General features: G+C 47.6%; 4 protein-coding genes across 4 annotated transcripts; 3 read left to right on the plus strand and 1 right to left on the minus strand.

Annotated features, from left to right (window-relative positions):
• The first annotated feature begins 55 nt into the window (after positions 1-55).
• LOC120455005 (regulator of Ty1 transposition protein 10) lies at positions 56-3,552 on the plus strand. The gene is made up of 4 exons (XM_039640825.2): positions 56-149; positions 204-935; positions 1,000-3,208; positions 3,482-3,552. The coding sequence occupies exons 1-3, from the start codon at positions 92-94 to the stop codon at positions 3,204-3,206; spliced, it is 2,997 nt and encodes a 998-aa protein (XP_039496759.1). The 5' UTR covers positions 56-91; the 3' UTR covers positions 3,207-3,208; positions 3,482-3,552.
• LOC120455004 (ATP-binding cassette sub-family A member 17) lies at positions 3,338-9,377 on the plus strand. Its single transcript, XM_039640822.2, has 11 exons — positions 3,338-3,601; positions 3,678-4,257; positions 4,316-4,459; positions 4,514-5,764; positions 5,825-6,609; positions 6,661-7,007; positions 7,073-7,414; positions 7,479-7,626; positions 7,685-7,882; positions 7,948-8,772; positions 8,826-9,377. The coding sequence occupies exons 1-11, from the start codon at positions 3,339-3,341 to the stop codon at positions 9,010-9,012; spliced, it is 5,070 nt and encodes a 1,689-aa protein (XP_039496756.1). The 5' UTR covers position 3,338; the 3' UTR covers positions 9,013-9,377.
• Positions 9,378-9,463: 86 nt separating this feature from the next.
• On the plus strand, positions 9,464-10,592 carry LOC120455007 (protein obstructor-E). Its single transcript, XM_039640827.2, has 2 exons — positions 9,464-9,488; positions 9,753-10,592. The coding sequence occupies exons 1-2, from the start codon at positions 9,479-9,481 to the stop codon at positions 10,445-10,447; spliced, it is 705 nt and encodes a 234-aa protein (XP_039496761.1). The 5' UTR covers positions 9,464-9,478; the 3' UTR covers positions 10,448-10,592.
• Positions 10,593-10,711: 119 nt separating this feature from the next.
• Positions 10,712-13,586, minus strand: LOC120455006 (EF-hand domain-containing family member C2). Its single transcript, XM_039640826.2, has 4 exons — positions 13,308-13,586; positions 12,695-13,242; positions 12,369-12,642; positions 10,712-12,307 (listed from the first exon to the last, which is right to left on the minus strand). The coding sequence occupies exons 1-4, from the start codon at positions 13,356-13,358 to the stop codon at positions 10,805-10,807; spliced, it is 2,376 nt and encodes a 791-aa protein (XP_039496760.1). The 5' UTR covers positions 13,359-13,586; the 3' UTR covers positions 10,712-10,804.
• Positions 13,587-13,690: the final 104 nt, after the last annotated feature.

Here is a 13,690-nt window from a genome sequence, read left to right on the forward strand (position 1 = left end):
CATTTGACTCTGTTAACGCTCCGTTAAAACTGTCAGGACATGGTCACACTGCTCGTTTGTGTTTATCAAAACAACGTGTTGTTATTAAATTATGGTTTTGATATCTGACGCATTCGGCTTGGAAATATCCGCAACCGGGATACTGGTTGGTACGTATAATGCCTAATCCATACTACGAATTCTAATAAACCTCATATGCACAGGCCATGGCGATCAGGCGGTGTTATACAGCTCAAAAGCCAAAGTCGAATTGCCGGCTCACCTGCGCGAGGGAAAAGTTCGCGGATTTTCGTGGAGTTCTTCGAGTAAATTGCAAAGATTATTATTGCTATACAGCGAGAACGAATATTCCCTTGTTATGTGTACCTCCAGTTCGGGAAAGGATCACTTTCAGTTGATTTACGATGGCGAAACCAGAGATTGGATTAATGCCGCTCTGTTTTTAGATGATGATAACGAATCGGAGGATCGCAAAAGATTCGTTCTTCACACATCGCATAGTGCTCTCCTTTACCTGGAATGTGATCTAACTTCGAATGCAGATTGCACGGTTCTGGAGCTGGCTCGATGCAGCGACAGTTCCATTCTGTATTACACTAAGCTACATGGCACTTCCTTCGATAAACTGGCCATCATAAGCGGCAATGCGTTTGGAGAGCTTTTGGTGTGGCAAACGCAGTTTCCCACAGAAACCGATTCCAAATCGGTTATGAAAACATATCCATTGCTCTTGCGGCTTGAGGCGCACAACGGAGTGATCCACGCAATTGAGTTCGACTTGGAGGCGCAATTATTGGTGACCACATCGGATGATCGTTCGGTCAAGTTTTGGAATATACAAAAATCAGGAGACTGGACAACGGCTGAAATAAAGCCCATGTTTAGTTGTTACGGCCACAGTTCGCGCGTTATGTGCGTTGTCATACTTACAATTGGTAAGATATGCTACAAATGCACCTATAGTTATTATATTTTCTATAACTATCCTTGCCATTGCAGATGGTCGTACATTTGTGGCCAGCGGCGGTGAGGATTCCTACGTCTGCATTTGGAGTTCTTCTGGCGAATTAATACTAAAACGTCGTCAGCAATTCGGAGCGCCTATTTGGCGGCTAGGCTTCAGCCAGGATGCAGAAATCCTCTACAGCACCAGTTCAACGGGTAATTTGGTCGGGCAAAATCTTAAAGGAGTTCTTAATCGACCCAAAATTGAGTCCACCATGCTGAGCAGCTTGGGCGATGTTAATGAGTTTGTCCGAAATCTAAAGTTCGTCAATAATGAGATACTTGTGGGTTTGAGTAGCTCAAATCGCTTGCATTATACCCGCATATCTCCGGATTCTTCGCATGGAAACAACTGGCTCGTGGTAAAGGACTTTCCGTCATACAAACGCACAGTTTTAGAAGTCTTTGAGAACGTGGTAGCCACCTGTGGACATCGGCGCATAACACTGCACAGGTACAACGCAGATACAAATGATTTCGAGCAACTTTTCGATGGCATTAGGATGAAGGGCACAATACGCTCATTTCAATTCCTGAGCAGAGATCGCTATCTGGTGTCTGACAACTTGGGCTACTGCCTGCTATTGCAAACCCACCAGCTTCACATAGAGTCGCACATCGCTCTATTCAATAACCGCGAGCCGTGGATAACAGCCGCACTGCTCATCTCAGAGCACTACCTATTGCTGGGCAACCGCGAGGGCCATGTCATGCTCTACTGCCGTATCAGTGCCACAGACGACTTCCAATTGAAGGATACAGTTCGGTACTTACACGGCAAAATGGGTTCGAACTTCTTTAAATTGCTTAGCGTTAATGGAGAGAATGCCCATGTGATGAGCGGTGGTCATGAGGCGTTTTTAAAATATCTGAACGTGAGTTTTGCAAACTCCACACTACGTGTTAGCCAACGAGAGGGTATTCCATTGGCTTGGGTCGAAGCATCGCCCACGGAGGACTTGATTTTGGGCTTCAATGACAATCACATTGTTGCCTGGTCCCGTCGAAATGATGTCCTTTTGCAATTGGCCTGCGGCGGAGGCCATCGCTGCTGGGACTTTCGACTGAGTGATGGTGATACTCTACATTCCATAGCGTATGTCAAGCAGAAGCGTGTGTTCTTCTATCGCAACTCGCTCTACAATGCCGTTGATAATCGGATAAAGGACATCAAGCCCAACACCTGGCACGTACGCAATTGCAATACTCTTCGACTCATTACGCCGAGAGATCAATCCGATCCCTTTATACTCTCCGCTGGCGATGACAATATAATAAAAGTCACCCAAGTATCGAAGGATTCCTTGTCCCAGCGTGCGGAACTGCACTCCCACATCTCAACGGTGCGCAGTTTGCAGGTGATACCACATAAATCGGATGGCGACTCAAGCACTTGGCTTGTCTTCTCAGTCGGCGGACGATCGCAATTGTGCATTAGCCAACTGAGCATAGATGCGTGCAATAAATGCTGGATAAGTGAACTAGCCAGCCACACACTGCACAATGTAGCATCATCTAGAAGTACTAGTACCATTGAGGCGCGACTAATGGCCATCGATGTTGTCCAGCAGTCGGATGAGGATCACTTTTCAGTGTATGTTGCAGGCGGTGATGGAAATATAAGTCACTATAACTGGATACTTGGAAACCCCTCCCAACTGGACCTTAAACATTTTGTAGATATTCAAAGATGTCCACTGGGCATTCAGTGGATCGAGAGCAAAGGAATGCTGTTGGTGTCGACAACAAAAGGCGAGGTCTACGGTTTCGATCGTACCCTAGGAACTACATGTGTTCAGCTTCAACTGCACGCAACTGGCATAAATACTATAGATATTTACTTAGATCAGCACCTTTTGCACATTTTATCCGGCGGAGATGATGAGAACATTAAGTACACAATACTCAACCTAAATAACAATAATGTGGAACATAAGACCGAGTACTCGGGTCTGCACAATGCCCAAGTAAATGCCCTAGCTATACATTGTCCCACCGAAGGAACCAAAGCATCCGGAATGTTTGCCTACACCTGCAGCATAGATAGGCAGATCTATAGAATAGATCTGAAGACCCATAAATACAGCCGAGTTGGATACACGTGCATTGCGGATGTGAAAGGAATGCTCATGGATGAACATCAGCGAATGTATTTCTACGGCTGTGGATTGCAGATAATGAGTTTAAGTAATGCCCTTTGAGAGTAAGTTGGATATTTGTTGTGTTGCCTAGTGTTTAATGAACTGCCTTAGCTGTCATATTTTGGATGTAACTTGAAAAGTTTGTGGCGTTAGTTTTGTATTTAAATAAATGTAAATGTAAAGTTTTTGCAAATGCCTTGCCAAATTTGCCATGTGTTTTGGTTGCTGGTTTGGAAGAACTTTCAAAAACAAAAAGATAACAAGCTAGTTTTATTTCTGTCGCTCGTTTTGCCTGTGATGTCGTCCCTATTTCTGCTACTTACACGCTCCTCAAGTGATTTTAATATGAGAGACTACTCGATGCGAGCGGAAGCCGAGCTTTTGGAGTTCAGTTGGAGCTCACTCATTGACAAAGTGAACGAGCGACGCGCTAAAATGGTCAACAAGCAGCGAAAGTGAGTGGAACAATGTAATTATATCTATCATATTTAATATCTTTAATATCTTTCACTTCATTTACGCTACTTGCAGTTTTACAACCAACGTATTCATACCGGACATCCAAGTGGCATTCGCACCCAACTCAAATGCTGCACTGCGGAAACTGATGGGCGACGCGCTGGGTAAACTTTCCATACCCAAAGATAAGATCGCTGACTTTGGGAACTGCAACGATATGCGCACCCACGCCGCCTCCGAACATTATTTGGTAAGTGTCTGCTTCCGGAACGTGGATGACTCACTGAACGGCCTGCCCGCCGTGCTGCACTTTGCGATAATTTTGCCGTCGGAGCTGCGCAACTATGAGCGGACTTGGATCGGCGACAGCTGGAAGGAAACCAGTACCCTGATGGATCGTGTTGACGACGAGGACAACGAGTTCGATGCGAATGGCTACACGGACTACGTGGAGGAGGGCTTTGTGCCGCTGCAGTATTACATCAGCATGGAGTTCCTGCGAACCACCGCTTCCAACGTGGAGAAGTTACCGAAAGTCCTGATGCGTCGATTCAATGAGAATCCCAATGTGCTGCTCTCCGAGGAAATAGGCACGGCGGTCATACTGCTGATCCTTCTGGGTTTCATGTTCCCCGTGGCCATTTTAGTTGCGGTTCGTTTAACTCCGCAACCAATAATTCAATTTACCTACAATGTTCGTCCTTTTTAAGCTGATCGTCAAGGAGCGCGAGCTTGGACAGCGTTATGTGATGGAGTTGCTCAACGCCAGTGCCGCATTGCAAATGGCAGCGTGGTTCTTCAGTGTCTTCATACACTTCCTGATTACTTTCGTTCTCATCACCATTCTACTAAAGGTGAGTGAGTGCTCTCAAGGCCAACATGAAGATGCTACAGCTCGACTTCTACAGATCCAATGGAATGGAGCGATGGCGGCTATGAACAAGTGCCCCTGGTCCATATTACTATTCTTCCTCACCTCGTATGGATTCTCTGTGAGCAGTTTGATAATATTGATGGCATCGGCCATACGCAGATCGAGAGTAGCTATCGTAATGGTACCGATTATATGGATTCTACTGGCCCTGCCGCTGTTGTCGAAGAAGGAACTCCTGTCCGATGGACCGAATGTATTCTACGGATTCGCCACCGTCTTCCTGTGCAACGTATCCTTAAGTCGGGGTCTTTCGAAAATCTTCTACATCGAGGACTACACGCTGGACGTGACCATAGGGAAGTATTTGTTGTACAAAGTCAGTAACTCTGATTTCGGACTCGTTGTGCCCATCGTTTGTTTCTATGCACAGACAATATTTTGCATCCTATTGGCGCTGTTTCTGGAAAATAATGCCTACGACTGGCTGGCACTTCGCATTAGGAAACTGCTGAAAAGGTCGCCTGCTATTAAGTCGGCAGTGGAAAGGTTGGCACCTGAAGTCCCGGCAGTTAGCTCTCCAAAAACTCCAGCTAAAGCTGTCATCGAGTTTCGTGGCGTGTGGCAAAAGTATTCCAGATCGACGTTTGTGGTGCAAGACTTTACACTGAACGTGTATTCGGGTGAGGTGGTAGCACTACTTGGCCACAATTCATCGGGAAAGAGCACCATCGTAAAGATGTTATATGGCCAGACAAAGCCCACGCTTGGCGAGATCTACGTGTCTGGTTTCAACATAGTTACGCAAAGAAAAGAGGCGCTGCGAAATTCCGGAGTTTCCTTGTCGTACAAAACCCTCTTCACCGAGTTCATAGTCCTCGACCATCTGATGTTCTTCTCCAGGCTGCGGGGTCTCAAGAAGATTGATGCCCAACGAGAGGCGAAAACCTTTCTTCGATATGTAAAGTTTGAGGATTGGGAAAGGACGCGGGTTAGTGAGCTGACCATTGGACAGAAGAGAGTGCTGCAGTTCCTATGCGCCTTCGCTGGAGGCACCCAGATTGTCGTCCTCGACAAGCCGTTCGATGGAATCGATGAGCCCCGCATCAATTTGTTCTACAGTTTTATCTTGGATCAAAAGGAGAAACGCTCCATTTTCTTCACCTCCAATAGTCAGAAAGTGGCCAGCGGAATCGCCGATCGCATTTTCGTCCTTTCCAAGGGCAATCTGCAGGCATTTGGAACTGAAAAGAGACTGTGCAGGACATTGAACGAGGCCTATCGCCTGGTGAGTCCTGCCCAGGATTGGAAATTACTTGTATAATACTTACAGATTCTACCCAAACAGATTGTATTTGGCAACGAAAACTGCAATGTCAAGGAGGTGCACCTGTTCTTGGCGAACTTTGTGCCGGAAATTGAGATGGACTCCACTTTGGGCGATGCCGCTTCCTTCGTTGTCAAGCACCGCAACCATCCCGAACTTGTTAACTTGATCGACAACTTGACCCGATTCAAAAGTGAACTCAACATATACACCTTCGAAATTCATCAGTGCAGCATCGATGACATTTTAATTGGCTTGTACATGCGTGAGAAGTCGAGTTTTGAGTTTGCCGAGCCCGAATCCCAAACATTTCCAGCGAACAAACAGTCCGCAAAGAGCAGATTTCTAACACCGATTCTGCATTTCCTGGAGGAGATTCGGCAGCTGCTGATCGCCGACTCGCGAAACTGGTTTCAACCACTTCTAAAACTGACGCTGCCATCGCTTGTGGTCGTCTGGACACTGAGTATGCCATACTTCTGGTACAACTGCCGGCAACCAGGAGAAATTGCCTTTCCCATGTTCGAACATGGAAGTGGCATCATTCTACTGCAAAAGGGTTCACTGAAAGGCGAACTACTGGTGGCCAGTGAGGAGTATGCCAAAGGAGGGGTCACAGAGGTGGAAAAAACAATTGATATCACAACCTATATCTATGACTACGAATACGACAACAGTTTGTTGTCGGACGTGGATATTCTGGAGGCGGGCATCTTCCTGGATGGCCAGATCGAGGTGCTCTTCAACACTAAATGGCCGCACACCGCTCCAGATAGCCTGGCTCGTGCTATGAACTCGCTGGCAGTGTATGTTCTGCGGCATATCATATCAAATCTAATATGGTTCTTCACTTGCAGTGCCTTCATCGGTGCTGGATCGGGCATAAAGGTGGAACTGGAGGTGCTGCCTTTCGCGACCATCCACACGCTGCAACTGCATCTGAATATCGATGGATACGACCTGATATTCGCCAGCTGCCTGAGCTTCTGCTTCTGCCTCATCTGGAGCATGCCACTGCTGCACATGACCCTCAGTAAGGATGGTCGCTACAACTACGTGGAGCTGATTGCCGGCATGCGGACCTTCGTGCTGATCCTGGCCTTCCTCACATACGACCTACTGCTGGTGCTCTTTGCCCTGTTTCCCATCAACATAGCCGTCATATTCTTTCACTGGGACTTGCTCATGGACGCCAACACTCACAGTAGGTTATCATCGCGTATACGTGTCGTATGCTTATTCCTAATTGAATCTATGATATACTTGCAGTATACTCTGTCTATGTCATATTCACCATTGCTGTGTGCGTGCTCAGCCTGAATATTTTGATAGCCATCTTGCCGATCGCGGATATGCCATTTGTGTATCTAAAGGTGCTCATCGCGTACTCATTGGGCATCCTGGTGTACATAGCAGTGAATGAGCTGCAGCCATTTGCGGATCCAAACACGGTCTACTTCCTTTTGCTGGACTTCCATCCGTTCTATGCCCTGTTGCACAACCTAATGCGCATCGCCAGCATTTCCGAGAAGATTTGGCTCTGCAGCGATCGGCAAATCTATGATACCAGCGTCTATGCGGACCAGTGCCTCACGATTCCCAACTGTTGTGGTAAGGCATCCATTTACCTAGTTACCTGTATGTTCCTGTATGAATCTATTTCAACTGCCCATAGATGACGACGCACAGGAGTTCTACCACTTTCGATACCTGTGCTGTGTGTATCTCCTGACCGTCATGGTGTGGATCGCGATCTTCATATTCCTCAAATCCCACATGGTGAAGCGAAGGCCGCGACAATCGAAATATTTTTGGGATAGTGAGTGAGTTGCTGTGCCTCTCGATCTTCAATGTGAATATGTAACCGAGGTGTTTCCAAAGTCCGGATAGCAAACACGATCAGAACATCCTGCATATCATGGAGCCCAACGAGCTGGAGAACACCTGGATCCTCGAGAAATCGCGTGTCAGCACCCTGGAACGCAGCTTCATCGAATCAAAGGCTCTGCATGTGGAGCATTTGAGCGTTTTCTTTGGCCTGAAGGCGGCCATCAAGCGCGTTGACTTCATGGTCAATCGGTAATGATAAATTCGAAATGTCTTCCCCTCACTTCACCAACTAAATAATGTCTACATCATTTTAGTTACCAAGTCCTAAGCGTCTTTGGCGCCAATGGAACTGGGAAAACTGTGCTGCTGAAGGCGATTCTCGGTATATACACGCCCAGTTCGGGACGCATAATCACCTCCAACAGGGTGCCATTCAAGTCGAAGGGCTTGGATGCCTGCCACATGGTGGGCTACAGTGCGCAGGAGTTTCGAACGATGCGCTCGATGACCATATTGGAGACGTGGGAACTGCTGCTGCGCATTCGGCGCTCCAGGAGAAGATCTCTCCGGGCGGATGCCACGGATTTGTGCAAAATCTTCGGACTGTACAAGTATCGCTTCAAATCGCTTGCCATCTGCAGTCAGGGCGTGCTGAAAAGACTGAGCATCGGCATAGCCCTGATAAGCGATGCCGAACTCATCCTGCTGGACGATCCCTTCACCCACCTGGACCTTGTGTCGCAGCGCAGCATGCTGCACATAATCCACGATCTGCGCAGGCGTGGCCACACCGTCATCTATACCTGCAACGACACCGAGTTCTCCACGCCCGCGCTCCGAATGGCTACGTTAAGCTATCCAGGAATCGCGGTAATTGGCGAGCGCGAGAAGCTGCAGCAGAACTACTACGCCTCGTACTACATGGTGGAGACGAGAATCCACATAGCCGAGCTGGGCAGTCCCATTGATTTTGATACGCAGTCGATGGAGGCCAAGGAGGATACTGTGGTGGCAACTTGGGAGATATTTCGGCATAAGCATCAGGGGTTGTCCACGGCTTGCCATGACAGCAAGGATCGTTGGAGGTACCTAAAGTTGTGCGGACTCATCGAAAAAGTATTTCCACATGCGATTATCAAGTGAGTTATTTTCAATTTCAATTTCCACTCTAATTCCCTCTTTATTCCTGCAGGGACGTTAGTTTTCCCAGGGTCTGTTTCTGGCTGAGCAGTCACATGTATCCCATGTCCAAGATCGTCGATACCCTGCATCGCAACAAGCAGAACTTCTATTCCTTCTCAGTGTCGCAGCCATCGGTGAACTCCGTGTTCCTTAGCCTTGCGCCGCAGAAAATGCCCAAGGATACATTTGCTTTCTAAACGAACTGTGTAATTTGGCAAAGAATGATGAAAGAAGTAGTATTGTTTGGGATTTCAAATCAAGTTTCGTACTTTCATACTACGGATTTGATGGCTAAGACACCATGAGAAGTTGAGTATTCTTTTTCTTTTGGACAACAAAAATCTGCTATCAAATGTAAAACATGCAAGTGCAATAATTGCAAGAAAGTTGTGCTGCAGACAGATAAAATACAATATATATATACATACATATATATTCGCTGCCAATTTCCTAATGGTTTCATTTGCGATAAACGCTAGTTCCGCTAGCACGCGCGAAAACTGTTTGTGCAAGCCGTGTTCGCTTCACCTCTTCAAGAAGTGGACGTTTCCCATGTAACCGTCTGCCGATGGCGATAAGAAGGCGCCTCCGACTATAAAAGCGAGTCTATGCCAAAGTTGTCTCGTTCTTGAAACAAAACCTCCAAACCTCCGGCTTACCAATATGCAAATTTGTACGTTGACAATGGATTATATCATCTACAGCACTTCACAGCTCCTCATCGCACATCATCTTAAACTAGGATACAGACCTCTGCATGGGATTAGCTGATCATCATCATCAAATAGCCAAGGATATATATGGATACCATGCAAAGATGGAGTCATATATGTATACCCTATGTGGATAATGTCTTCATAAATACGATATAATGTTAGAGCTTCCCTTCCAAGTTACGATTATGGCTGAATCCTTTTGTATATTCCTTCGTCCTTAGGGAATGCACACCACATATGCCTGGTGATCCTAGTGTCCTCGGCGGTGCCATTGATCGGAGCATTGAGCAGCACCGTTTGCGCGGATCGCTTCACTGGCCTCTCGTTCGCTGACCCGGCCAGTTGCTCCAGCTTCTATGTGTGCCAGCGTGGAAACGCCATTCGGCGGGAGTGCTCCAGTGGTCTGTACTACGATCCCAAGATCCAGACCTGCAATCTGCCCGGCCTAATCAAATGTTTCAACGGGGATCGCGGCGTTGCTTTGCTGCCCGAAGTCAAACGAAACGGCACAGCGCTGCCTGATGGAAAGCCCAAGGAGGTGGCCACCACGACGCCACCACACACGACGGCACCACACACGACGGCAGTGCCATTGTTGGTAGTGACCACCAAAAACCCAAAAATGGCTGCCACAGCTATACCAATAAGCCAAGATGATGCCAGTGATGCCGATGGTGCGCATGCAGTTACCCAAGATACACCGCACGGAATGGATGTTTTGAGATCCTCGCGAGATTGCCGTGGAATAGCCGATGGCGAGTACTTGGCAGACCCCAAACATTGCCGCCGTTTCTACATGTGCCATAAAAATCGGCCCAAGCGCCACAATTGCCCCCGGAATCATTGGTTCGATCGAGAGACGAAATCCTGCCAGGTCCGAGAGAAGGTACTGAACTGTCCATCCAATCGGAATTAGCTGCTGAATGATCTTGGCTGCAAATGCCATTTGCATATGTAGGAAATGAATTGTAACACCATTGGTAAATAAACCAAAGAGGCGTACACAATAATGCAGCATGAAAAACATTTTTTTTTTAATTTTAAATTTAGCTAGTTTTTAGCTAATCTATTAAGTGTTCTATTGCCTTGGAAGTTTTCTTTATGAAGCCAATTAAATGTTGTTACTTAAAATTAGCAAGAGACTATTCTACTGCCTTTTTCCAATCCAGCTAAACGAAACCAATTTTTCAACATATATTTTGAATTCGAAAGAAGCAATTACAACTAGAAATTTGGAACGGATTAAGTGTGTGGATAACATATTTCATCGCAATCAAGCCGCGTGAGCGTCGTCTTCGTGCATCTTGTGGAGATCGGCATCGGACATGGCCGATGGTGGCATTATCCTGCCCTCGCCCATGGCATCGTGGTTCTTCTCACCGCCGGCTGGCAGGTTGAGGGGCAGATTCAGTTCCCTCAGGAAGCAGGTGAAGTTCACCACACGCCCCTTGTTCAGGAAGGGGATCTTGGGGCACAGCTCGAAGGCGTGGTTCACGGGCAGCATGTTGCACCCTTTGCCGCAGGATACGTCGATGAAGTTCATCAGGTCGCACACCTCGATGTCATCGCACTCGTTCCGATTCAAAATCGAGAGTATATTGTCGATCAGTTCCAGCGAGAATGGCAGACGACAGCCCCGCAGTGCCGATCTCACCTTGGACTCGGGCAGGAATGGCTGGTTGGTCGGATTGATGTGATGGAAGTGCTCCATCAGATCATCCCGAGCATTCCACAGGGCTCTCTTCAGCTCCAGATGTGCCGCCGCCCGCACCGTGGATCGATCGCAGGCATTCGGTTGACTCTTCTCCGCGGAGAAGTGACGACAGAGGCTGATGATCTCGTGATCGCTGATCTGGTTACCCATAATGCCGATGAGGGCGCCCTTGAAGCTCTCGAAGGATACAAAGACATCCCTCTTCTTCTCGAGATCCGTACAATCCGGCACACACGATCCCACAAACTCCGCCATGCGATTCTGCAGGGCACTCTTCACCTTCTCCATGATGAGGCCCACATTGGCATGGGTGAAGCTCTCCTGATGGTGCTCCATGTACATGAGGGTGTACTCATCCGCGGAGACAATGTGAAAGATGAAGTCCTTCAGCGACATGGTCGATCCGATGAAGAAGTTCCACGGCATGTAGTACTGCGGCTGCTTGCAGGAGAACCTCTCCTGACCGGGCAACTCCAAACGCGTGCGCTTCATGAATTCGCCACCAAGGAATCCGGAGTTCCGCACGGCGATCTCCTGGATTTGCAGCGTATCATCACATAGATAGTAGCTGATCACGAAGATTCGCTCGCAATTCGCCTTGATGGTCGAGAGCATCTTGGCGCCAAAACGGAGCACATAACGATCGTATTTGATGAACTTCTTGAAGTCGGTCTTTGGCGGCTTCGGTTCTACGGATATGCAATTGCCCACCGTATCCTCGTAGCTACCCCAACCATTGTAGGGTGGCAATTGTCGTTCGGATCTGTGTTCGGCACAATCATCGGCTCTGGCGGGGATTGGCAGTGGGGTAAAGTCCTGTATGCCATAGCGCTGGCGGTAGTAGTTCTGGGTGAAGGGATCCAGTTCGGTTATCACCACCGCACGACCATAAGCGTTTATCACACTGCCTATCTGCAGATCCTTTTCCCTATAGTAATGGATCTCCTTGTTTCCGGTGTTCAACGGATCCACGCAGTAGCGTACGTTGCGCATGTTGGTGCCCAGGACATTCAGCAGCGTCGTCGGAGTCATCTGTCCTGGCAGCTGGAGACCTTCGAATTCCTGGAAAACAGATATATGATTTCAAACTGATTATCCATCATAAATTGAAATCCATACTTACCCGAGCCAAGCGTCCACGTTTGAGGAAAACGGTGGGTCCGTCGCGTCCTGAGTTGCGAATGTGCTGCTCCTTGATCTCGATGGTGTCATCGGAGAGGTAGTAGCACAGCTCCAGCTTGCGCACATCTCCGAACTCGGTTCTATCGTCCCAGTACGCCTGAAACTTGAGTATTTGCCTGTCGTACTTGAGGAACTGGGCAAATGGATGGTTCTTCGGGATTAGGTTACCGGATCTTGGTTGGTTCTGACGCTTTCTCTGCTCCTCGGTGGGATCGCTATGAAAATGGCCATTAAACTGTGTAATTTATGGTTTCGATTGAGGATTACCATGGTGATTTGACTGGATCGGGTACAGTGATGCCCCGTGTATTCAAAAAATGCCTGGTAAACGGATCGCAATCGGTGATGTGATATTGTCGATCGAATATCTGAACAGTCTGATCCACGTTGAGATCGATTAGGGACATGAACTCGTTATCGCAGGGAGGCGCCTTCTGAACCCGCTGCCGATGAACCACACATCCCTGCACAATCCCAGAGTTGTCCACCCGTGGTTCGTAGATCTCCAAAGTGCCATCCTCCAGATAGTAGTAAATCTTCACCTTGCGCACCAGGTACGGCGCATGGTAGACCTCCTGGAGGGTCTGCTTGAAGTAGGCATAGAAGCACAGCACCTTCTTGTCGTATGCCAGCCATGGTGGCATCCGGGGACCCGAACGGGGTGGATATATGGAGGAGGCCCCAACTGGGGGACAGCTGATGTCCACCGTAGCGCCGCCCGACTCCACAGGAGGCGGTTGCTGGCGATCACTCAGCATACTGAGTCCTTGCACATTGGCCAGCGATTGCGGTTTGGGGTAATGTCCCTTGGATACCTGTTACTCGCATACGCATTTATATGGATACTGATCCTAAGTGATGCTCAATTCAAAGTACTTACATCGCGGAAGAGAGTCCCCGGAAGAAGGGGCATACCAGGAATGCGCAGCATGGTGTATTTGATCTGTTTTCAATCTTCTCGCTTTGCATATATTTTGTAGCTTTGTGTACGCTCTAAATATAATAGAGAGCACTATTGGAGAAAATTCAAGTCGATTTCCTTCAGAGCCTACTGCTTTTCGCTTTTTATTTCTTCACATTCGCGTCTTACACTTTCTATTTGAAGATTGGCCTTGTTAAAAAAATCCATTACTTGTAGACTTATCAAATGTGTTCCACAGTTTGCATTCAACTTTACTTCTTATTGTCAATGCATAAAATAATAATAATGTAATAATACGTCAAGAATCCAGTCAATGTTACATGGTAATGCTAATATGGTTA

Source organism: Drosophila santomea, chromosome X (assembly GCF_016746245.2).
Source record: "Drosophila santomea strain STO CAGO 1482 chromosome X, Prin_Dsan_1.1, whole genome shotgun sequence".
Classification (NCBI taxonomy): Eukaryota; Metazoa; Arthropoda; class Insecta; order Diptera; family Drosophilidae; genus Drosophila; species Drosophila santomea.

Bases quoted from the DNA above. Each gene is read 5' to 3' on its own strand.
- LOC120455004 (XM_039640822.2), top strand. From the start codon at position 3,339: ATGCCTTGCCAAATTTGCCATGTGTTTTGGTTGCTGGTTTGGAAGAAC. The intron at 7,008-7,072 runs GTAGGTTATCAT...ATATACTTGCAG, and splicing joins CATGGACGCCAACACTCACA to TATACTCTGTCTATGTCATA. The intron at 8,773-8,825 runs GTGAGTTATTTT...TTATTCCTGCAG, and splicing joins TTTCCACATGCGATTATCAA to GGACGTTAGTTTTCCCAGGG.
- LOC120455005 (XM_039640825.2), top strand. From the start codon at position 92: ATGGTTTTGATATCTGACGCATTCGGCTTGGAAATATCCGCAACCGGG. The intron at 150-203 runs GTACGTATAATG...TCATATGCACAG, and splicing joins CGCAACCGGGATACTGGTTG to GCCATGGCGATCAGGCGGTG. The intron at 936-999 runs GTAAGATATGCT...TTGCCATTGCAG, and splicing joins CGTTGTCATACTTACAATTG to ATGGTCGTACATTTGTGGCC.
- LOC120455006 (XM_039640826.2), bottom strand. From the start codon at position 13,358: ATGCTGCGCATTCCTGGTATGCCCCTTCTTCCGGGGACTCTCTTCCGC. The intron at 12,643-12,694 runs GTAATCCTCAAT...CCATTTTCATAG, and splicing joins GATCCAGTCAAATCACCATG to CGATCCCACCGAGGAGCAGA. The intron at 12,308-12,368 runs GTAAGTATGGAT...TCTGTTTTCCAG, and splicing joins AACGTGGACGCTTGGCTCGG to GAATTCGAAGGTCTCCAGCT.